The sequence below is a fragment of the Filicampus tigris genome, chromosome 5 (assembly GCF_054856515.1).
Source record: "Filicampus tigris isolate MCC_2025a chromosome 5, RoL_Ftig_1.0, whole genome shotgun sequence".
Lineage (NCBI taxonomy): Eukaryota > Metazoa > Chordata > Actinopteri > Syngnathiformes > Syngnathidae > Filicampus > Filicampus tigris.
This window is the reverse complement of record NC_141221.1, coordinates 15,497,034-15,518,356: the sequence shown is the minus strand read 5'-3', so window position 1 is coordinate 15,518,356 and position 21,323 is coordinate 15,497,034. Positions and strand designations below refer to the sequence as shown.

At 41.0% G+C, this 21,323-nt stretch overlaps 3 protein-coding genes across 11 annotated transcripts in view; 1 reads left to right on the top strand and 2 right to left on the bottom strand.

Annotated features, from left to right (window-relative positions):
* Positions 1 to 1,208, bottom strand: part of slc4a4a (solute carrier family 4 member 4a) — a 49,644-nt gene extending 48,436 nt beyond the window's left edge. For 3 of the 7 annotated variants that reach the window (XM_086030615.1, XM_086030616.1, XM_086030617.1), the window contains exon 1: positions 920 to 1,207. The gene's annotated coding sequence lies outside the window, so the exon portion shown is untranslated. Of the gene's footprint in view, positions 1 to 919 lie in introns of all 7 variants that reach the window. The other 4 variants (XM_086030611.1, XM_086030614.1, XM_086030618.1 and 1 more) reach the window with 4 other exon arrangements.
* rufy3 (RUN and FYVE domain containing 3) lies at positions 1,028 to 17,011 on the top strand. 3 transcript variants are annotated; one of them, XM_086030620.1, is made up of 18 exons: positions 1,028 to 1,518; positions 5,632 to 5,805; positions 6,894 to 7,011; positions 7,498 to 7,599; positions 7,679 to 7,802; positions 8,211 to 8,275; positions 8,477 to 8,542; positions 8,625 to 8,694; positions 9,243 to 9,335; positions 9,417 to 9,503; positions 10,030 to 10,197; positions 10,397 to 10,494; positions 12,108 to 12,227; positions 12,294 to 12,348; positions 12,426 to 12,502; positions 12,572 to 12,608; positions 13,581 to 13,658; positions 14,542 to 17,011. In XM_086030620.1, exons 1-18 carry the CDS (start codon positions 1,269 to 1,271, stop codon positions 14,686 to 14,688), a joined length of 1,929 nt encoding a protein of 642 aa, XP_085886746.1. In that variant the 5' UTR covers positions 1,028 to 1,268; the 3' UTR covers positions 14,689 to 17,011. The 3 variants fall into 3 exon arrangements, with proteins under 3 accessions (XP_085886746.1, XP_085886748.1, XP_085886747.1); XM_086030621.1 differs by lacking the exon at positions 1,028 to 1,518 and adding an exon at positions 3,162 to 3,682; XM_086030622.1 differs by lacking the exons at positions 12,108 to 12,227; positions 12,294 to 12,348; positions 12,426 to 12,502; ... (1 more) ...; positions 13,581 to 13,658; positions 14,542 to 17,011 and adding an exon at positions 10,637 to 11,020 and having other exon boundaries at positions 1,030 to 1,518.
* grsf1 (G-rich RNA sequence binding factor 1) lies at positions 17,012 to 21,210 on the bottom strand. The gene is made up of 10 exons (XM_086030623.1): positions 20,641 to 21,210; positions 19,800 to 19,941; positions 19,400 to 19,555; positions 18,972 to 19,106; positions 18,764 to 18,902; positions 18,016 to 18,134; positions 17,816 to 17,910; positions 17,605 to 17,740; positions 17,162 to 17,236; positions 17,012 to 17,069 (listed from the first exon to the last, which is right to left on the bottom strand). The coding sequence occupies exons 1-9, from the start codon at positions 20,836 to 20,838 to the stop codon at positions 17,184 to 17,186; spliced, it is 1,173 nt and encodes a 390-aa protein (XP_085886749.1). The 5' UTR covers positions 20,839 to 21,210; the 3' UTR covers positions 17,012 to 17,069; positions 17,162 to 17,183.
* Between the last annotated feature and the right edge of the window lie 113 nt (positions 21,211 to 21,323).

Sequence of the window (21,323 nt, the reverse complement as noted above, 5' to 3'; positions counted from 1 at the left end):
TATATTATAACATCGGGATGACATATGCCTAGGACAAATTAGCATTGGCAGGAATCATCCCACATACATAAGTGTGTAACGCAAAACAGATGCAGCGCCAATGCAGGACATTTCGGGAGAGGAACAGAAGGCGGACAATAACATTCAGGGATGAACTACATTCTAAGTTCACCGTGGCGGCTTTATTTTCAATACTTCTTCAAAGGTCTTCAATATCGTCCCTATTGTGACTCCTTAAAGGGAGGGCTTTGAGGGGAATGTGCGTCGGCTCGACGGAGCTTTGTTGCTGGGAATGTCTTATTATGTAACATTTGTCTTATTTGTGCTGGCATTCAAGAAGCTCCAGGGAAATTGTTCTGAGAAAGAGCATTCAGTTTTCCCTGAAATTGCACATATTGACAGACAGTGACATTCAAAAATTGTAAGTTTTAAACGTAAGCCCTCCGAACCAGTTTCACAGGCAAGACAGAATTTGATTGATATGTCTAACATGAGTAGACCCCCCAAAAAGTCTCAGGAAGCCATGCCCAAAAAGTCCACCATTTTGGTGTAAAGCAGCCCTTTCACTCAATAGCACCCTCCAGAATAAAAAAAACGACAACAATTCAGCCTTTGACGACGATTTTACCTGGCAACTTGAAATTTGGTGGACATGTAAACCATCCCCCCCCGCCCCAAAAAAAAGGAAGCCATGCCCAAATGTTGAATCTATCTTTGTTTGATTGGTACTAAAAAGAACGTTTGTAAGTGTTAATATGACAATTCAAAACATGTATTCCTTTTTATATTTCAATATTTACCACCACAGCAGCAGGGTTAGATTTGTATTTGTCCGATTTGGCGTGTGACATTTTTTATTAGCTCTCCTTTGCAGGTGAGGTGCCGTATAATCGCGTATTTAAAACATAGTAACACTTACTCCACTTGGAAATCACAGAACTCAAGCACTGGTGGCACACAGGAAGACTCATCGATTTTGTTCAAGAATCCGTAGTGATACTTCTTCCTCTGAAAGTTCAATCACTGCTGACGTCATGTGATGACGCGTGAAATTAGCATAGGATTAGCAAAAGGAGTGTGGATGTTTTACCATCCGTAAGGGCGAGACGTTGGGGTGTTGTGACCGATTTTGGTGTGACATCGGCGGGCTTAATGCGCGCTGTTTGGTTACCATCGTTATGCGGGATCCAAGCTAACCACCACTTAGCTACATAGCCGCAGGTCACATGAAGTGAGTTTGACCGGAAAGGGTTGCTTATTCAACGGAGATGGCCGACAGGGATTTACCCACTGCGGGGCTTGTTCCGCGGCCACCAGCCGCCGGTAGCCGCGGTTCTTCGGATGAGAACGGACACCACCACCGCGACGACAGCCCGGACGAGACCCTGTCGCCCACCTCGGTGATTTACTTCAAGGAGGCGTTGAGGTCCGCCAACGTCAGGTTCGGGAAGGCTGGCGGCTCCTCGCTATCCCCCAAGTATGACTTCCACATCGAGAGGGTCGAATCGAAGAGGAAAAGTGAGTACTTAATGTACTGTAGCCATTTTCTAATAACACTTTAATATGCCAGTTGGCCTTATTGGTTACATTTTTAATGGCGGTGACGAGACAGTGTGTCTGGCATATGGTAGCTAGCTGGGAGTTAACCAAACAAGCTAACGCCTGGTTAAATATATATATTTTTAAATATATAAAGCTAATATTTTTTTGGAGTGTTATTGTAAATGAAACAATAAAATGGGCAAAATGTCACATAGCTAATCCAGCTACAAGCTAACGTCAACAAGTTTGGTGGATCACGTGACCCTGTCCCGTGTCAGACTTCCTGTTTGTCAATTTTGTTTTTAAATTATTTTCCTTAATGAATGCACATAATCTACTCTTTTTATGTTTTTAAATCACATATATTATTTTGATAGCTTTCACAAACAAAAAATGCAGAATATTTGTTTGAAGAAGAGAATTAGCACCCTACAATATATTTCATAAAAATGACTATAGTAGTAACGTAGGGCTGTCTATACAGTCCCCGCTAATTAATCACAAAATAGAGATTTTTATATGGTGGATTGTTCAGTCATCAATTCAGTCTAATGAAAAATAATGCTCTATTGATTATTATTTGCATACAAATTGATTAGCATTATTAAACACAATGTGAGGTGCCGGTTTTATTTGTGTACTTTTATGGTTGCCATCATCATGTAATACTCTAATGTAGTATCTGTGACTATGCGTGTGTATGGCGTTAAAAGGCAGGACATGGCCTGGTGAGTGATGTAGGCGTCAGCGAATGTAGACGTGGCTGGATGTTAATAACAATAATGCATCAGATTTATATCACGCTTTTCTGGACACTCAAAGACGCTATTCATGCGTGCACACATTCACATTCTGGTGGTGGTAAATTACGTATGTTGCCAGAGCTGCCCTGGGGCAGGCTGACGATAGCGTGGCTGACAGTATGCCCCTCCGATCACCCCCAAACATTCACACCCAGCCGTACAGCAGTGTGAGTGGCACTGGAGGCAAGGTGGGTGAAGTGTCTTGCCCAAGGACACAACGACACATGACTCAGACAGATCAGGATTTGAACAGCTGACCCTCGGGTTACTGAACGACCCGCTCTACCTCCTGAGTCACGGCCGCCCCAACTGTTAACTGGACAGTTTGCGTGTTGACTTAATGGGTGTGAGCTGTTATCGGCAGCTTGTAAATGATTGTTCTTATTGTGTGTTTGTTTTCTTACAGTGTGTTCAATAAAGCGATTGAAGGTGCACCGGTGTCTATCCTTGACCACTTGCGGGGTCATTACAATACGTTCTAACAAGCAATAGTAGGCTATAATAAGTTAGCAGGAAATCATACTTAGTTGAATGTATACATTTGCACCTTTTAAAAAAATATATATATATAACTAATACATTTATTTGTCTTTATACTTTTTACAGTTGAATATTTTCTTGTTTTGTACCCCAAAAATGTATTGAATAATCGTGATTTCAATTATTACCAAAATAATCATGATTAATTTTTGTTTTCATAATTGAGCAGCCCTATCATTAGCATTAGGTTTGCCTCACTGGGGACCACCATCATCCCCTCCCCCCTTTCGCTCTCTCTCGCTCGCTCTCTCTCTCTTGCACCATCTGCTCACGTGACACCGCGCTGGCTGCTACCCGGCCCTCCTCCGCCACAGCGGTCGGCCATCTTGGTCAACACCCAGTGTGCATCCAGCCACCGCCAGCCCCAATCAGACTTCAGAGGAGGGTGGTGGGTGATTGACTGTTTTTCTTTCCCTTTAATTCCCTCGCCTGCACAAAAAGGAAGAAGAGGGAGGGAAGGGGGTGGAGGAGTGAGGAAGCGCAGCGTCTCCGCCAGTGAGGAGGAGAGAGACACCTGCTACAGACATCCTTTTTGTCCCCTCACTGGGAATTTCGGGGGAACAAGCACACCGCCTGTTAGGTGTTTTTTGCCGAGTCATCACCACCACCGCCCGCCATCATGTCGGATCTGACGCCACAAAGCGAGACGCCGACGCCCACCACCGACAAGATCACGCAGGCCGCCCGGGAGACCATCTATCTGTGCAACTTCCGCGTATCGGTGGACGGTGAATGGCTGTGCCTGCGCGAGCTCAACGACATCTCCCTCACGCCGGACCCCGAGCCGGCCCATGAAGGTAGGATTCGCGGCGGGGTTGCCAAAAAGGATCCCCTCGCCCCCCTCCCCAAAGAAGATGAGCACGTTTGGAATGGCATCGCCATGGATTTGACACCGCAGGATATATACGTCGATGTTTTGTCATTTAGGCGATGCAAAAAAATGGCCATGACGCTGCAGTTGAGGATGTGCCGCTCGTTGCTGACTCGCTCCTTCCTTGTCTCTGGCCACGCCTTCCCACAAATTCCTCATTTATTCCGTAATCAATTTCCTTCATGAAGGGAAGCTGCGTCGAACGTTGTCATGATTCAAAACGACCAGTTGTGTCTTTTGTTTTGCTGTGGTAGAAAAATGTTGTATACCACCAAACAAAAATGTCCAAAGTGGATAGAGGGGTTTATTAATTAAATGGGGTGATTGCAGTGTTCCAACTGCAAGTTTGAGAGAATTTGAATGTAGCATCACTTCACTAATCCCTCCCCCTTGAGTGTCTAACCAAAGCCACCCCCCCCTCACTAATGGTCACGAGCACAATTCTCAACAACAACTTCTAAACGTCAATTTTTTTTAGCCAGACCTGATGTGTGTGTGCAAAGCTTGGTGAGTTTTTGTGCATCTTTAGGCCCTCAAAAATGCAATGAAAATTCATTTCAAAGAATAAATAAGTATAATTTATACAAAAACAATTGGGGCCTCACAGCGGTCACGACACAGGCCCTAACTATTCAGCTTGGTTAAAATAACAAAATAGCAATAAGCTAGCATTAGCACTGTAAACAAGGCTACGTTGGAAGCATGACTTATTCGTGATCAGTGATGCCAGTCATGTGCTGGGAAGTAACGTGTTACCCAAATCAATTTTTTTGCATTAACGACTAATCTAACGTGTTACTTTTCTCAACGTACTAAACTGTCTACAGTTACTATACAAAGTCGCAATTCGTTACTGTATAGAAATTAATGATGACAATCAGTTCACAGAAAACTAACTGCCCCTTAGTATTCATTATTAAGTGGTAATGCCATTAACTGCCTCTTGAATGCAGCAGTGAGTGACATTTGGCAACACTTTAATAGGAATCACATTTTCAAGCTACGGTTTTCCCTCACACGTGTACGTTGTTTTTCCTCAGGTGCTGGTTTGTTGAAAATCAAATAAGAGGCACAAGATAAAGGCTTTTTGTCCACAGATCATTGTACTCATGGTTTATCATATCATTCACTCTACATCACAGGCATGCATCGATGAATATACTGTGGATACATTTGAAGTAAATAGACTGTACCCGCACATATTCGTGGTTCAGCATGTGTGAAATTTTCATCCGTTATTTGCTGAAAAACTCACCTATTTGCTGTTTTTGTGCTCCGGCCAAATCAATGAAAGCTTGTGCTCTGCCACTGCCACTTCCAGTCATACGTTTGGATACGGTCTCTCATTCAGTTGCGTTATAAAGCATATCAAAGCTGAGGCAGTCATTGTATGTTGAAGGGAGGTTATGAGATCCATTTATAGAAAAGTAATATTTCGGCACCATTTTGTGGTATCTATAGGCAATTCCAAAATTGTTTACAGGGGGCACGTCACTTGCAGATTTTTGCTCTTTGCAACAGGGCTTGGAAGTCAAATAAAATTTCCTGCAGCGCACTGAGCTAGTATGTATGTTTTGTACAGTGCATGCATTTTATATTTTCAAAGCTCATATAAGTCTGGACATCATTTTCCTGCTCATTCACATTGCAGTTCAACCTGAGTGTGAATTGTTGTCTCAGTGTGCTCTGTGATTGGCTGGCAATTGGTCCCAGATGTACTTTACTACTCGTCCCAAAGTTAGCTGGGCTGGACTGCAGCCCACCCATGGTTAATGCTGCTGTGAAAAATGTATAATAAGCCTACTCACCACTTTTGTAGTTTGCGTAAGAGAGACCGTTGCCTTTGTAAAGGGTTCCATGTTCTGTGTCATGTAGATCCCAAGGACCCCATCACCATCGAGAGGCTCAACCTGATGAACATGGCCAAGCTGAGCATCAAGGGTCTGATCGAGTCGGCGCTCAATCTGGGACGCACGCTGGACTCGGACTACGCGCCCCTGCAGCAGTTTTTCGTGGTCATGGAGCACTGCCTCAAGCACGGCTTGAAAAGTAACCTCAACAACACGCTCTCGCCTTCTGTAGCTCCTGAACAACTTGAACAACATCTCAAAACAGACGTCATCTACTTAAAGAGGGAAGTCAACCCTAACATATTTTTTTCAAGCAAGCCCACTAGTTGAAAGAAGGCTTTCTGATAAATATTGCGTTTGTGGAATAAGAGTTAATCCACTCGTTTTTAGCCGTCTATGGGGCGGCCATTTTGTCACTTCTGTCGACTGAAAATGACATCACAACTACTGAGGGCTCAGGTAACGACCAATCACGGCTCAGCTTCAGAAAACAGGTTAGCTGTGATTGGTCGTTACCTGAGCCCTCAGTAGTTGTGATGTCATTTTCAGTCGACAGAAGTGGCAAAATGGCCGCCCCAGAGATGGCTAAAAACGGGTGGATTTTGCTGCTTAACTCATATTCCACAAATGCAATATTAATTAGAAAGCCGTGTTTCAACTGATGGGCCTGCGGTTAACATAGACTTGAAAAAATATGTTTTGAGTGCCCCCGATTTCGAGCAATTCTGACTGATCTTTGTTGTTTGTTGTTTCTACCTTACTCATTTTTTTTTTTTTTACTAATCACCAGTAAAACTGGTTGGTTTCACCCAAATCAAACATTTTGAACGGAAAAAAAAAACATTTCCATGGTTGTGCCACGTTTTAGGAGCGTACACATTTGTTGTGGCACACACAGTGAGCTCATCCAAGAGATTCAATGCTCCCATCTGCGGGCCATAGTTAATGCTCTTTTTTTTCTTTTTTTTAAACATTTTCTGATAAATGATCCAAGCAGAGTTGGGCAAGACTTTTCTCCACCCATTGCCATTAAAAAGCGTAGTTGAAGTCAACTGCGCTCCCCGAGTCCCGTTGACTGCATTGCAACGGTATATTATATACACATATTAGTCATTCTTTGCAAAAGGATAAAGAATATTATATGCCAGTATTTGTGTTGAAATAGCCATTGCTTGAAAAGGTTACAATACCACAACACAAATGCTATTTGTTAGCCTGACTATGGTGTTTTGTATTGTTTGTGAAGGTTAATGTCATTCCAAAATGTCGTCGTCTTTTCTTTCTCAGCCAAGAAGACTTTCCTGGGCCAGAACAAGTCGTTCTGGGGGGCTTTGGAGCTGGTGGAGAAGCTGACTCCCGAGGCTGGGGAGATCACCGCCAGTGTCAAAGACCTGCCTGGCCTCAAGTCAGTTGAAATTCAATCATCCCATATCAAAAGTTGTGCTTTTATAGAGACCTTGAGAATACAGCTTCTGTAGAATTCGCGTGTGAATGCTGAAGCTGAAATGCCGTGTGATTAATTGAATTGTCACATGTGTGACTTGAAGTTGGAATGTCTTGACTCGGTCAATGAATTTGTGGAATGTCAATAGTTAAGACTGTCCTGTGTGAACTGAACAGGAATGGGTTGGATTGATTTGAATCGGCCGCATGAGGTGTAAAATACAGAAAAATGATTGAAATGTGGAACATGTCTCCATTCGTTTCAATGGGATGAATTTCCTGGAAAATGTGGAATGAATGATGAGGAGTAAAGGTAGGCATTTGTGGAAGCTGGAAAGTAGTTACCCAGATGAGGTGAATATTCAAGTGGGACCGCTTGAATCGCTGGGGCAATGTGGGACATCTGTACATCGGTTCACACAATAACGCTGAGTTTTATGACTGACAGGACGCCGTTAGGAAGAGGCCGCGCTTGGTTACGACTCGCCCTGATGCAGAAGAAGTTGTCCGACTACATGAAAACCATCATCAACAGGAAGGACCTGCTAAGGTTCATGACCCGCTCCACATTTGGTCTTTTACTGTACAACACATTATAACACAAAACTTTTTTTTTTTCCTGCGTGTAGTGAATTCTACGAGCCCAACGCTCTGATGATGGAGGAGGAGGGAGCCGTCATCGCCGGACTGCTCGTCGGGCTCAACGTCATCGACGCCAACCTGTGCATGAAAGGAGAGGACCTGGACTCGCAGGTTGGTCTGTTTTCAGCAGCGCAAGTTTTATAAAAGGGTTCCCTTGGAGAAAAAATGACTTGTCTTTTTTAAAAACAATCTAATTGTTCTTTTCTTGAACTAATAATTCCGTTTGTTTTTCTTTAAGATTATCTGGATTTAGATTGTTCTTAGATGTTTTGATTTTAGATTTCTCTTTTGACAGCAAATCTTCACAATTTTTTAAAAATTGCTTACAGTAATATTAACAAGGTTTTTTGCCCCCTGCAATAATACCACTGCTCGTGTACCATTGCCCGTTTTCTTATCAAATATGCCTTTTTTCCCTCATATTTTCCCCCCATATTAGTATTTTCCTTTCCAGTGTGACTCGCTGGTTCAAGCGTGGCATGCCTTCACTTCTCACTGATTCTTCATTTTTTTCCACAGGTTGGAGTAATCGATTTCTCAATGTACCTAAAAGATGGCGGCCACAGTAGCAAGAGTGCAGAAGGGTGAGTCGTGAGTGTGGCTGCTTTCTAAATATTTTAACAATAAGGATTATCATTTCCACCCTGCCTACTGTCGGAAGACAGCTGGGATAGGCTCCAGCACACCCGCGACCCTAATAAGAGTTAGCGGCTCCAATAATGAATTTATGGATTATTACACCTCCCGCCCCCCCCTCAAAAGTGTTGATGTTTTGTGTCAATCAGTGACGGTCAGATCACCGCCATATTGGATCAGAAGAATTACGTGGAGGAGCTCAACAGACATTTGAGGTTTGACATGCAAGCGCATCATTTAAAAAGCCAGTGAATAATAAAGACCAAGTTGTGTCTTGTCTTGTGTGTGTACGTGTAGCGCTTCAGTAAATAACCTCCAGGCCAAAGTGGACGCGCTGGAGAAGTCCAACACGAAGCTCACAGAAGAGGTGAGAGACACATTTGTGTGCGACGTATTCATTCATGTTCCAACTCCATATTAACGAGCACTGGTTTTAAACAATCTAGACATAAAAAAGTTTCACTCACAGCTGAGTAAAATATTTAAAAAAATAAAATTTTGCAAATTGGGTTGCAAATAAGTAATTACAGGCCTTTATATAACTATGCAGAAATTGGGATTATTTTTGATAACGTCATTTTTTTATTTTTTTATTTTGTGGGTAGGGGAACTGATTATTTTTCTTTAAAAATTGTTTGGATTCGGGGGTGGTAGGGTCATCTCGTGTCATCTTCCAAACCGCTTATCCTGTACAGGGTCGCGGGGAGGTGTTGGAGCCTGGGTGGGAGGGAGGGTAGGGCTGCTGGGTAATGCTGTTCCATCCTCTGGTCAAAGGCTTTTCTCTTTTTTTCTTTTTACAAATGTCTGCAGGTGATTCTGCAGGCCTATCGTCTTAAAAAAATAACACTGGTCACCAAATTATTACTACATTTAGTCAAGTTCTTGATTTTTTTTTTTAAATTTTCCTTTGTGCAGCTGGCAGTAGCCAACAACAGGATCATCACGCTACAAGAAGACGTCGAGCGGGTGAAAGAGGAGAGCTCGTATCAGCTGGAGTCCAACAGGAGGGTGAGCCATCGCTTTTGGCTACTTTTGCATCCTGTTTAATTTTTTTTCCTGTTCTTTTCATGGCGTTTTCTGGCGTTTCAGGCGCTAAGAAGCGACTCGGCGACATCTGATGGACCAGCGCTGGGCGAAACGCGCAAGCAGCTGAAGGAGGAGACGCTCCTTCGACTGGTAAGCTTTCTCCCCCATTCCACTTTTCTCTTGTGTAACCCGTGGCCTACATACGACCAGTTCCGTTGTTTAATCCGGCCCATCAAGCATTTACATGATCAAGAAGCCTTTCATTTTTATCTTGCCGAATTATTTCTAAATTTGCTTCATTCAAATATTTGTATTACCATACTTTGATTCCCATATCCCCTTAAAGGGGAAGTCAACCCAAACATATTCTTTTCAAGAACACGTTCTATGCAAGCCCACTAGTTGAAACAAGGCATTCTGATAAATATTGCGTTTGTGGAATAAGAGTTAATCCACCCGTTTTTAGCCATCTCTGCGGGCAGCCATTTTGTCACTTCTTTTGACTGAAAATGACATCACAACTGCTCCGGGCTCAGGTAACAAACAATCACGGCTGACCTGTTTTCTGAAGCTGAACCCATGTGTCCCACTTTAAAACCAAATGTGGCCCTTGGTCTACGCAAATGGTCCGAATGGTCCACACATTAGGTCCAGCTTCTATTTGTTGGTGACGCAGGACGTGGAGAAGGAGCTGGAGGTGCAGATCGGCATGAAGCAGGAGATGGAGCTGTCCATGAAGATGCTGGAGAAGGACGTGTGCGAGAAGCAGGACGCGCTGGTGGAGCTCCGGCAGCAGCTGGACGACCTGCGCGTCATCAACCAGCAGCTCAGCCACAAGTCACAGGTACTATTTATTTCTAGAAGTATCTAGAGATGCTCAGAGCTTAAGAAGCACAGTCTACATGTTAACATATCGTTTCAGGAAAACATGAAAAGTGGAAGTGCTAAAGCCACAGATTTGTTGGCATCATTGTTGTGACTTAATGACACCTTTACGCTAGGGCCTGACCTATGACCTAATTCGGCTCATTCTTCTTCCTCAGAGCGCCGACGCCAGCTCCAAGCAGAAGAGCGACGCCGTGGCCCGCCTGGAGGACAAAATCAGCCAGATGTCAGGCACCATCAAGCAGCTGGAGAGCAGGTGAGCACCTCTGAAACGCACCTTATCACCACCACCGCGAGATCTACTTGTTCAAAACTCTCCTGTTGTCTCCCTTCACCACCTCCTCTTTTTTTCCATCACCTTTTTGTTTGATTTCCTTCATTTTTAACGGCACGGTTAGCGGGAAACATTTGGTGAAGCAGGCCAGGAACCTCAACTCGGCCGCGGGGAAGCTCCTGCAGCTGCAGCAGTAGCCCCACGCAAACACGCTAACAGAGAAATAACCAAACTAGGGAGCTCCCCCTTTTTTCTTTCCACCGGCTTCGAGTAGAGTGGACTCGTGCATCTTTTAAGGAAATCCTTGTGTTCTCCCACGCGCTTCGTGCTTCTTGTCAGACGTGCTCATGAGCGCCCCCCCCTCATGCCAGGGTGGAGGTCCAAAGAAGTGGTCAAGTGGGAGAAAGACGATTCATTTCTGGATTTTAGAGCTGTATGTCAACATTTGTCCTTGTAACCATTAGGCTAATAAAACAATCGACCAAAAACCAGCCCACTTCCTGACATACTCGCTTGCTTGTGAGTTGGCTTATTATTGTGTGAAGGCTGAAGAGCTGATTTTTTTTTTTTAATCAACAAAAAGTATTTAAAATATAGATTTTTTTTTTCTAAGTATAAAAAATGAATGAAAAAAATATCCAGTGAGACCAAAAGTCTACACACCCCTGTTCAAATTGCCATTTTTTTGTGATTCAATAAAGAGGCCAAGTTAATTAAATAACAGCATACAAAGAGAAATACGAGAAACCCAAACACATTAAGAAAATATAAATGCAACACGAAAATTCTAAAAAAAAATATATATATATATATATATACATACATACATACATATATATACATACATATATATACATACATATATATATATATATATATATATATATATATATATATATATATATATATATATATATACACATATATATATACACACATATATATATATATATATAAATCTACCCCCAAAAAACCTTCCTAAATTAAATGTTTTGTCAAAAAAATAAAAATGAAAAATTTCTATTCAATTGTAATCTATTTTTTAAAAGGTCAAACAAAATATCTAAAACAAAACCAATAAAGACCGGGAAAAAATACAAAACATTTAAAAGCATTGTCTAAAATATTAGCATTATTGTTATCCTTGGCTTATTTATTACTTGCTACAAATTCCACATTTCTCATCCGATTTCAAACATTCCCAGAATTTCCACTTTCCACATATTCCAAAAGAAAAAAACATACTGGAGGAATTTACCAATACACCTCAAATTCCATTACTGTGACACTGACTTCAAAATGTTGGACATTTTAAAAGTTTCTATTTTTTGAAGAATTCCACATTTCCTTGAAAAAAACCCGTCAACCTCTCCACTATAATTCATCTTTGTTCACGTTTTCAGTCGCACATTCTACATGCCCTACATTTCCAATTTCTATTCTATGTCCGCTCTTCGGTGTTCACGCGCAATTTCTGCACCAATTCCCTTCATTCACTGTCTTCCTTTTCAGTTGTTATATTTTCTTTTTAAAGTTGTTTTTGCATCCCTCCATCACCATTTCCACCCAAAAAAACAAAACAAAAAAAAAAACAGATGTAAGCAGGCAGAGCGGGAAAGGGAGGCAGTGCTGGAGGCCAACCGCCTCTTCAAGTGCGAGTTTGGGGACAAGATCGAGAGCCTGGAGGTAGAGCTGGAGCAGCTCCGGAGACACAGGTAACCCCCAAAAGTTCAACACTGTCCATCCCGAAATACACTACAGTGTTTTCTGCCTTCCGCTAGGTCCATCCTGGAGGTGGAGCTAAGGAGGGAGCGAGAGCACCAGGACCTGCCCCAAGTACACTCTCACTCTAAATAGCAACATACTGTGTGCCGTCTTGTGTTTTGTTTGTTTACGAGGCTTTCGTGTTCCAGCCTCACTTGCCATCTCCAGCAGTGAGGAAGGACCTCCAAGTGACAGCAGAGGACAAAAGCAGCCCACACTCCAGCTTGTGTGTACTCCCAACAACTTTCTCAAGTGTGTTTAAAACTATATAGTTATATATTTGTGTGTCCTTAAGGTCCTTTTGCCCATCTGATGATGATGACGTTGAAGAGGTAAGCTTTTTTTTTTTTTTTTAATTTAAACTCATGCTGGGGTTGTGTGTACAAACATGCTATCTAGGTTAGCGTACGCATGTTATGAATTTATGGGATTAATATTTTTTAAAGCAATCGGTTTGAGGATCAAATAGCGGTCATCCTATTATTTTTTTTTTTTTTTAGTCGTGGTTACATAGTTATCGCACAGGCGTATCAATAAGTGCTGTATGCTAAAATTAAGTCAAAGTAAAACCACTCAGTACCCTTCAGAAGTGTGTGATGCATAAGGGTTTTTTTTTTTTATCGCTATGTGTTTATTTTTATTTATTTATTTTTTTGTTTTAATTTCTTATAAGTCTTTTTAATTTTATTCATTAATAATACGTGCATTTACTTTTTAACATTTATTTTATCTATTTGGATTTTTAAAATATATTATGTATCCTTTATTTGTTATTTTTATTAGCTTTTTAATGTTGTTTTATTTCTATGTAAATAAATATTTTTATTTTAGTATCTTGAAGACTACAAATACATACAGTATGTGTACTTTTGTTTTTATTTTTGTTATTTTATATTGATGCATTTTACGTTATTCTTCCTCTTCACCTTTTTTTTATTTTTACTTAAATTACTTTCATCCGCTAGTTTTAAATGGAATTGTAATACATTTTATGTACTTGTTTTTACTTACATTTTTTAATTATATTGTTGGTGCATTTGTGTGTATTTTTTAGATATCCCCCCCCCACACACACACACACACTTTTCCTCTCACCATCAAAATCCAAAGAATAAGCAAAATGTGCGTGGATTGGATCCTACATTATTAGATGCTTACCAAGTTGAAGTCTGGCAAGATTTTGTTGACAGCCCTCATTTTGGTCACCCCTACATTATTTGAAATTAAATGTGATGTTATAATTTTGATAAGTAAGTGTTAAGTACAAATGTATGTGTTGGTTTTCCATATATGTTCCTGTCCAGGATGAGTCCTTTGTGGACATTGGTGAAGCTTCCGTGTGCAGCATGTGCGAGCAGGAAGACTCCCTCCTCAAGACAAAGGTACCAGCATGAGAATCTGTACTACAAGAAAGAAATTATAGGGAAAAAGACTGTCTGACTGTACCCTTTATCTGTAGAAAAGTTAATTAAAATATTTTGCTGAAGGGCATATTTTCAAGTTTGGATTTTTTTTTGGTGGGGGGGTAAAAAAAAAGGTTTATAATTGCTGACAAAGCACACTTGTCTAAATGATGCTTCTCAACTCAAACTACCATACTCCCTTGGCACCAAGATGCCACAAGATGGCAGCAAAGTATTTTTATTTGATTTTTTTTTTTTTGCTTAAGAGTATCTGTACTCTAGGTTTTAATTTGGTCTTTATTACAATTACCCATGTTGATTGGTCAAAAAAATAAGCAGTTAAGCAACTGCATCTCAATAAGAATATTTCATAAAAGTTTCTGTATTGCCAGTCAAAATGTGAAAATGGAAAAAAAAAAAGTGAGAGAAAAACATGCAAACGTGTATTTGTGACTACTAACCCTTGAATACACATTCCTATACTCAATTTAAAAACCCCATAAAACAAATTGTCACTTAAAATAAAAAAACGCAACATAGTGGGGCGCAGGTGATCAACCCCATTATAGTGAAGAAACATTGACAGCATGCTTTTCAGTGAACAGCAAGGATTATTTAATCATTTTAGTGAGTGCTTTGATGTCTTGTCACGTGTTGTGTAATGTCCAAAATTTTACGGTGTATTAAACAAGTAAGTAAAGTTGTATTTAGTAAATTATTTCTTTCCTGCAACAACGCTTCTTGGCAATTTCAGCATTGGAAAGGCCTATTACCCTTTTAAAATGGTGCCACATTTGTATGGGACATGCATCACGCAAAAAATGCCAATCATCTCTGCCAACGCCATTTTGTATTATTTCAGAGACAGTGCAAGAACTGTGGCGGCGTGTTCTGCGAGGGCTGCGTGGCCAACGAGCTGCCGCTGCCGTCGTCCATCTTGCCCGAGGTGGTGTGCGCCACCTGCTACGCGCTTCTACTTCAGCAGTACGCTTCCACGTCGCCAGCATAAACAACAAAATGCGGACGCTTTCCTGCTACAACTGGAACTGCAACATGCACTTTTTTTTAACACTTCAAAGCATCTCCTCATAATGGACACCTGCAGTCAACCCCCATTTATTACAGAGATACGTTCCAGACCAACCCGCAATCCACCATATAGAGACCAAAGACACTTTTTTCAAACACAAACTGAGTAAAAGAGGAAAAGCATGCTTGCTTCAAGTAGTTAAGTCACGCCCACACAAAACAAATGAAAATTAAACATTGTATATTTAAACAAACATAATTTCATCATAATAAAATTCATATAGGCCAGTCCGCCTCTGATTTTAAACGGGCTTTCGTCAGCGATTACGACTGCAAACTTAAAATATCTTCAAATTCTGCCAAGTAGCGGGGGAACACATCACAAAAAAATAATAGTGCCAAATTGTGTCATTATAAGGACATTTCACCTGGTTGTCAATGGAAAGACAAGACTGATAGCTTTAAGTCACTATAGAGTCTGGTTTGAGTCGTTCCTCCCCCACTACATAAGCACCTTTGTTTATATTAGCGGTGTGTGTTTCTCTATTTGCACAGTCAGCGGCCACGCCCACGGCATCAGAGAGCGGACAGAATAGCTTGATTTCTCATGATTATTGAAGCCTTATTTTATATACTTCTTATATAAAATATCTATATATCTTTTAAATTTGTCAAGGTAACAACACTCTTTTCTGTGGTGTGTCAAATTTACAAGACGTTTTTAACCTAACAGGGACTATATTTGTTGTCCTAGGTTTTAGTCAGATGTCAGGCTCAAGTCAAATTCGGCATTAAGCAAATCCTCACCCGACGCTAAACATGCATTTGTTGAAAAGCCAACTGAAATTCAAGGAAAACATCTGCTGAATGTACAAAATCCAAGTAACTGAAAGAATTAAAACAGTTTTTTGAAGTGAAAGATAAATACAAGGCTGATAGCCTTAAGGGTGTAAAAGTCAGCCAACAATGTTGTAACCTCTCTTTTTTGGGGGGGGGGAGAAAAAAAAATTCTAACCCAAATGCACAAAGTTTCCTCTGGTCTTCATGTCTTGGAGCATTTTTACAAACAAGTCTCAGGTTGTTGAATGTTATCTTTTATTGAGGAAAGAATATCACAGGAATGCATCTATAATAGGAGGACTTTTTTTTTTTTTACAGCTGCTTTTTCTCCCTTTTTGAATTGCTTCTTTCGACATTACATGGAATTCAAGAATATACCGGTACACGTTTTAGGTTTTCACAGAAAATGTAGGATTTTTTTTTCTTTGAAAACACGCATCTCTTAAGGCATTTTAAAAACCTAACCTGGAATTGTTTTTTTTTTAACTAACCGAGAAAAAATGTTTCACTTAAAACATGCATCTCTGAACTCCATTAGCTGATTTTATCTGATTTTTGTTTTTTTAAAGTTTAGTTTTGTTGAAACTCATTCATCTAAAAAATGTTTACAAATGACTTAGTTTGGTTGTTTTGTTCAAAAGAAATATCATTTTTTGCTGAGGGTAAAAAAAAAACTGAATTGTTTGTTTTGGGTTTTATTTTTAAAGCCCATGTTCAAATTTACTTTATTTAAAATCGACCATCATGTTCAAAATGTATTATTTTTTTTGTTAAAAGAATTTAAAGCATGTATTCTCACATTTACAGTGAGTAGGGAAAGTATTCAGACCTCTTGAAATGTTGCTGCAGAAATTCTTTTGTAACCTTGGCCAGATCCGTGCCTTGCCACAATATCTGTCTCTGATCTCCTTGGGCAGTTCCCTCGACCTCATGATTCCCATTTTCTCTGACATGCACTGTGAGCTGCAAGGTCTTATCTAGACCTTTCCTAATCAAGTCCAGTCAGTGTAATTAAACACAGCTGGACTCCAATAAAGGAGCAGAACCAACTCAAGGAGGATCAGAAGAAATGGCCAGCATTTGAGTTAAATATGAAGATCGCCGCAAAGGGTCTGAATACTTATATTTCAGTTTTTCTTTTTTTAATAAATATGAAAACGTTTCTACATTTCAGTTTTTTTCTGTCAAGATGGGGTGCTGACTGTACATTGATGAGAAATAAAATTTACTTTTTGGATTTTGGCAAATGGCTGCAATGACACAAAGTGAAAAAAATGTCACTGGGTCTGAATACATTCGGTACCCACTGTTTGGATTTATTTAGGGTTTTTTAATGTCTGAAAAAAGATGGAACTTGTTAGTTTTTTTGTAAGCATGCGTATGGAGAAAAACTAAAATTATTTGGAGATGGATGCTCAGATAATCAGCTGCGGTTTACTCTTTGCAATAAATGGAGATGCGCATGTGTTGACACCAGGAATGATTTATTGTTCGATGCCGTACTTGAATAAATACCGTAGTCTGTGTCAGCATGAAGAAAAAAGGTGATAAAAATAGCATGTTAGCATCAAGAGGGAAATCTAAAAAAATGTCACGAAACAAAAGTTGTTTACCTGGTTGAAGCTTTGTTTTTTTTCATCTTTCGTTGTCAGGCACTGTATTGAGGAACAGCTCAATGTATCTTTCACCTAAAAAAACAGAACATTCAGCACATGACAGCGTGAAGATGTACACATCAAAAGGAAGCACCTTAACCTGCAATAGGTGAAAATCCAAAATATAGAGGGACCATACAAAAATTAGTCGACTATTTTAATATACTTTAACTTCTCCCGTAAAAAAAGTTTAAACACATTTTTAAACATACTAAAACTCACATTTTAAACACACTGCCAATGTATTTGAACATCTTCACAGACTTGTTAGATGAAACAATGTGGTTGAATCACAAATCTCTACGTTGCAAATTTTCACCGATGGCTGGTGGCTCGTGAACTTATCCCTGGCATCAAACGGGGGGGTCTGCTGTATTTGAATCAAGTGTGTGGCTGTTCACCTATGTACATTCTGTCTTTGGACATGGCCGCCATGGCGTCCTGATGGTTGTCGAAGTAAACGTCCGCCTCGCCGCTCGGCCTGCCGTTGGGTCCCAGGTCTAGACAGATCCTGGACACTGCCAACGGGGCGAAGAACTGCAGCACAACAGAATAGATTTGAATAATAGTGTTACAATAATCAAGCAAGCCATATATACTGTAAAAGATTACCTTAACGATATCCTCTCCAGAGACGTGAAAGGAGAGTCCTCTTAAGTGGACGTAATGCGATTGGTTGGACAGTTTAGAAGGGACTGATAAAGCGGCTAAGAAAAACAGAGCACAACACACACATATATATTGTGTCCTAAAGCGGAAGTCAACCCAAACATTTTTTTTTTCAAGAACATATTATAAGGGTTGATTGTTACCAGGTTTGTCAGGTGCGGAGCCGACTCTCTTCCCGGTTGTTGTTTCGTTTGCGATTTGTGAAGGATTCCTCCATTTTGAATGAACCTCTTGACTGCTACTGGGAAACACTTCAATGTATCTGTCACAGGAAAAAAAACAACAAGTGTTCACATAATTAAATAGTTACTGTATTTGATGAGTCCCATAATTTTGCTGTTTTTGGGCTCAAGCCAAAAACCATTAACACAAAAGTATTTCTTTAGCGCCATCTTGGTGCCAAGGACCTACACAGCTGTAGTCAAAAATTGAAGACTTCTTCTATGCACAAAAAAGGCCTATTCCACTCAATTATTGTTCACAAGTGTGCCTAAATCGTTAGTGAGCAACTCCTTTGTCCAAATAATCCATGCACCTCAAACCTAAGTGTTGCTGTCATTTGTGTTCAAGTACCAGTTGTTTGAAGGTTTACACTCACTGTAAATGCTCATTTCTGTTAGCCCATCTATGGTGTTTCACAGTATATGTTAGCATTAGGCTAGCACACCCATATATTTGCTATTGAAGTTTGCAGTCGGAATCGCTGACGGAAGCCCGTTTAAAATCAGAGGCGGATTGGCCTAAAGGCGGGTACGCGGGTACTAAGGTAATACCCCTCCGAAAAAGAGGCGAATGATGGATGACAGAAGGGACCCCACGCTGCAGACGGATGAAGAATAACGGACACGCCATTTTTTGTAAAATGCTCAGTTCTGGCTTCGAAAGTCTGACCTGTTCCCGATGAGCTCTCTGTCTCTGTGCAGAGCTTCATCGGCTGCTTCCTGCGAGGAAAACCACACGAAAGCCTCCCCCGTCTTTCTCCCTCTGCTATTTATCACCATGTTGATACCCTTCTCGATGATCTCCAAACCTGAAACACACAAACGCGCTTTCACATACATGCCGACAAGCACAGGACACTTGATTAGGGACACCGTACCGGAAAAAAAGCGCACAATGTCGTCCTCTGTACAGGTGAAGGGGAGACCTCGGAGCCGGACCACCCGGGTGTCGGCGGGAAACAACACCGCTTTCTTCAGGATGCCTTCGGCGTCGCTGTTTGTTACCTCGTACACTGAGGAGGAGCGCGCCATTTTATTATTTTTTTATTCGACTATTTTAATCAAGATATCTGCAGGTTTAAGAAAGCCATAATGTTCATGTTTTCAGTCAGCAAGACGATGCGAAAAAAACCACTTTGATGACATTATCCAAGCCTTTATGAAGGTTTGGTGCACAGACAAAGGCAGAATGTTTCAAATTTTGCTGCTGATCCGGTCAAGAGCACACACCTGATGCGTCTAAGTGCATGAGCGTATTTGGGTTTTTCATTTTTTGGGGGGTATGTGTGATGTGAACGGCTCAAACCTTCCACGTAGCGAGGGCCGAGGTACTGCCGGTGCTTCTCCAGCGCTTTGCTCACGTCCTCCTCCTGCTCCATCTCCACGAAGGCGCGTCCCGACGGTCTCCCGAGGTGGTCCACGGTCAGGTGCACGCCTGACGTGCCCTCGCGGATCCGACACTCTGGAGAAACAATCGTGACTTCCATTTCCTGTACCGCATCACACTTCAGACAAGGTTGTTTTCTGCTCATAATATTGAGTGGCCAAATTTCCTTCAAACTTAATCGTACCATTTATAAAATACCTCACAGAAATTGTTTGTTTGAGCAAGTGGTGGAAGCGGTTTATAGTAAGGAAAAGGACCAGCTCTGCCTCAATTTGGGCAATGAAAACCACTGCTTCAGATAAGTATTTTTTGCTGTTACCTGAGAAGAAGTGCACAAGGTCCTGGGCTGTGCATGACCATGAGAGGCCTATCACTTGCACGATGTACAGCTCCTTCCCCTTGGCGGGTGCTGTGTCGGACTGGTAGGGTGGAAGGGGAGGATAGTCAACCTCACATGGCGCCTGTAAATGGAGGTGGATGTATAAAATGATGAACAAGCAGAAGCGGCAGAAGTTTTCAAGCTCTGTAATTACATAGAAGTACAGACACTTGCAGCATCCACTATGTTATTTTATGGGGAATGGACAGAGAAAAGTCTTGGCCAACTCTGGTTTGAAGATGACAGAGATTATTTGAATTCAGAAGTAGACGCGATGATGTAATGCGCGCACACGCATGGCACGAGGAGTGCACCCACACACACACACACACAATCAATACTTCTACTAAATAGTCTTTAAATAGGTTTGTCAAAAGTAAAATACATTGTTTTTCCATCTAAAGCACATTTTTATTGCTGCTGTTGGGACTTTATAGGAGAAACGATATGTCATGTTTGAGGCGTCACTAAAAAAAAAAGTAAACGTCGCTGTTATGCATAACATAAATCTTTTCACAAAAAACTAATTTTCTGCGGTTTTTTTTTGTTGTTGTTCAAAATAGGTATTTTGGGTGAAACCAATCCATGATCTACAGCTGATTGCTAAAAATGGTATATGGTACAAACAAATATTTTTTCTGTGATGAAAGAATTTAGTCTAATCTTTAATTTGGTCGTTTGTATTTCCATAGTCACGAAACACTAGCACTGATCTAAATCTCTTGTGGGCATCCTGAATGGGGTTCCCTTGGACCCCCAAATGACTAAATACGAGGCTAACCTTGCTGCACAGGCGACGCTGGGTGGTTGTCGCGAGGGCGACACACTCGAGATGACACAAGCCCCGAAAAGAGGCCGCTGTCCGGGTCGTGGAAGTCCAAGTGTGCAGTGGAATGCGAGCACACCTGGTAGTGGTCTGGTGGCTCAACGCCACACAGCGTTGGAGTAACGTCAACATTGACCTGCTGCTAGCACTCATGCTCGCCTCGATTCTGACCAAGTTTTAAATCAATCCTTGCAACAATGTTACACGGTATAAGTTACTAAAATGCATAAACATATCTTATTTGTATGACGAAGAAGTGGAATTATAACGCTGAACGTGCTCACATGGGTCAATCTATCAAGGACAGCGCATGAGACTTGCGGGGTTAGCCGGTGGAATACTTTCGATATCCGTTTATTTATTTATTTTTTTTTCAAAATACGACACGTTTAGTCGAATTATTTTTTTGAAAGCTACCCGTTATAACTTGAATATTTGGCTATTACAGCTTAGAATTCCCTGATTGTCAAGTTATGAATATGAAGTAATCTATCATATTGTGTAGCCTTCGTTTAACGCCTCATTAATAAGCATAATACCTTTATTGCGAAATCCGGACATGATACTTCCATATAACGTCTGGTTGTATATACTACTTCCGGTGCATCACAAGAACATTTCATTAGTACACCGCCACC

What these genes read in the sequence shown, in the direction of transcription:
- rufy3 (XM_086030620.1), top strand. Translation starts at nt 1,269, where the DNA reads ATGGCCGACAGGGATTTACCCACTGCGGGGCTTGTTCCGCGGCCACCA. An exon ending in AAAGACCTGCCTGGCCTCAA is followed by an intron (nt 7,012 to 7,497) that starts GTCAGTTGAAAT and finishes TATGACTGACAG; the next exon opens with GACGCCGTTAGGAAGAGGCC. An exon ending in GAGAGGACCTGGACTCGCAG is followed by an intron (nt 7,803 to 8,210) that starts GTTGGTCTGTTT and finishes TTTTTTCCACAG; the next exon opens with GTTGGAGTAATCGATTTCTC.
- grsf1 (XM_086030623.1), bottom strand. Translation starts at nt 20,838, where the DNA reads ATGAGTGCTAGCAGCAGGTCAATGTTGACGTTACTCCAACGCTGTGTG. An exon ending in AGCGTCGCCTGTGCAGCAAG is followed by an intron (nt 19,942 to 20,640) that starts GTTAGCCTCGTA and finishes CTCCATTTACAG; the next exon opens with GCGCCATGTGAGGTTGACTA. An exon ending in CTGGAGAGGATATCGTTAAG is followed by an intron (nt 17,741 to 17,815) that starts GTAATCTTTTAC and finishes GTTGTGCTGCAG; the next exon opens with TTCTTCGCCCCGTTGGCAGT.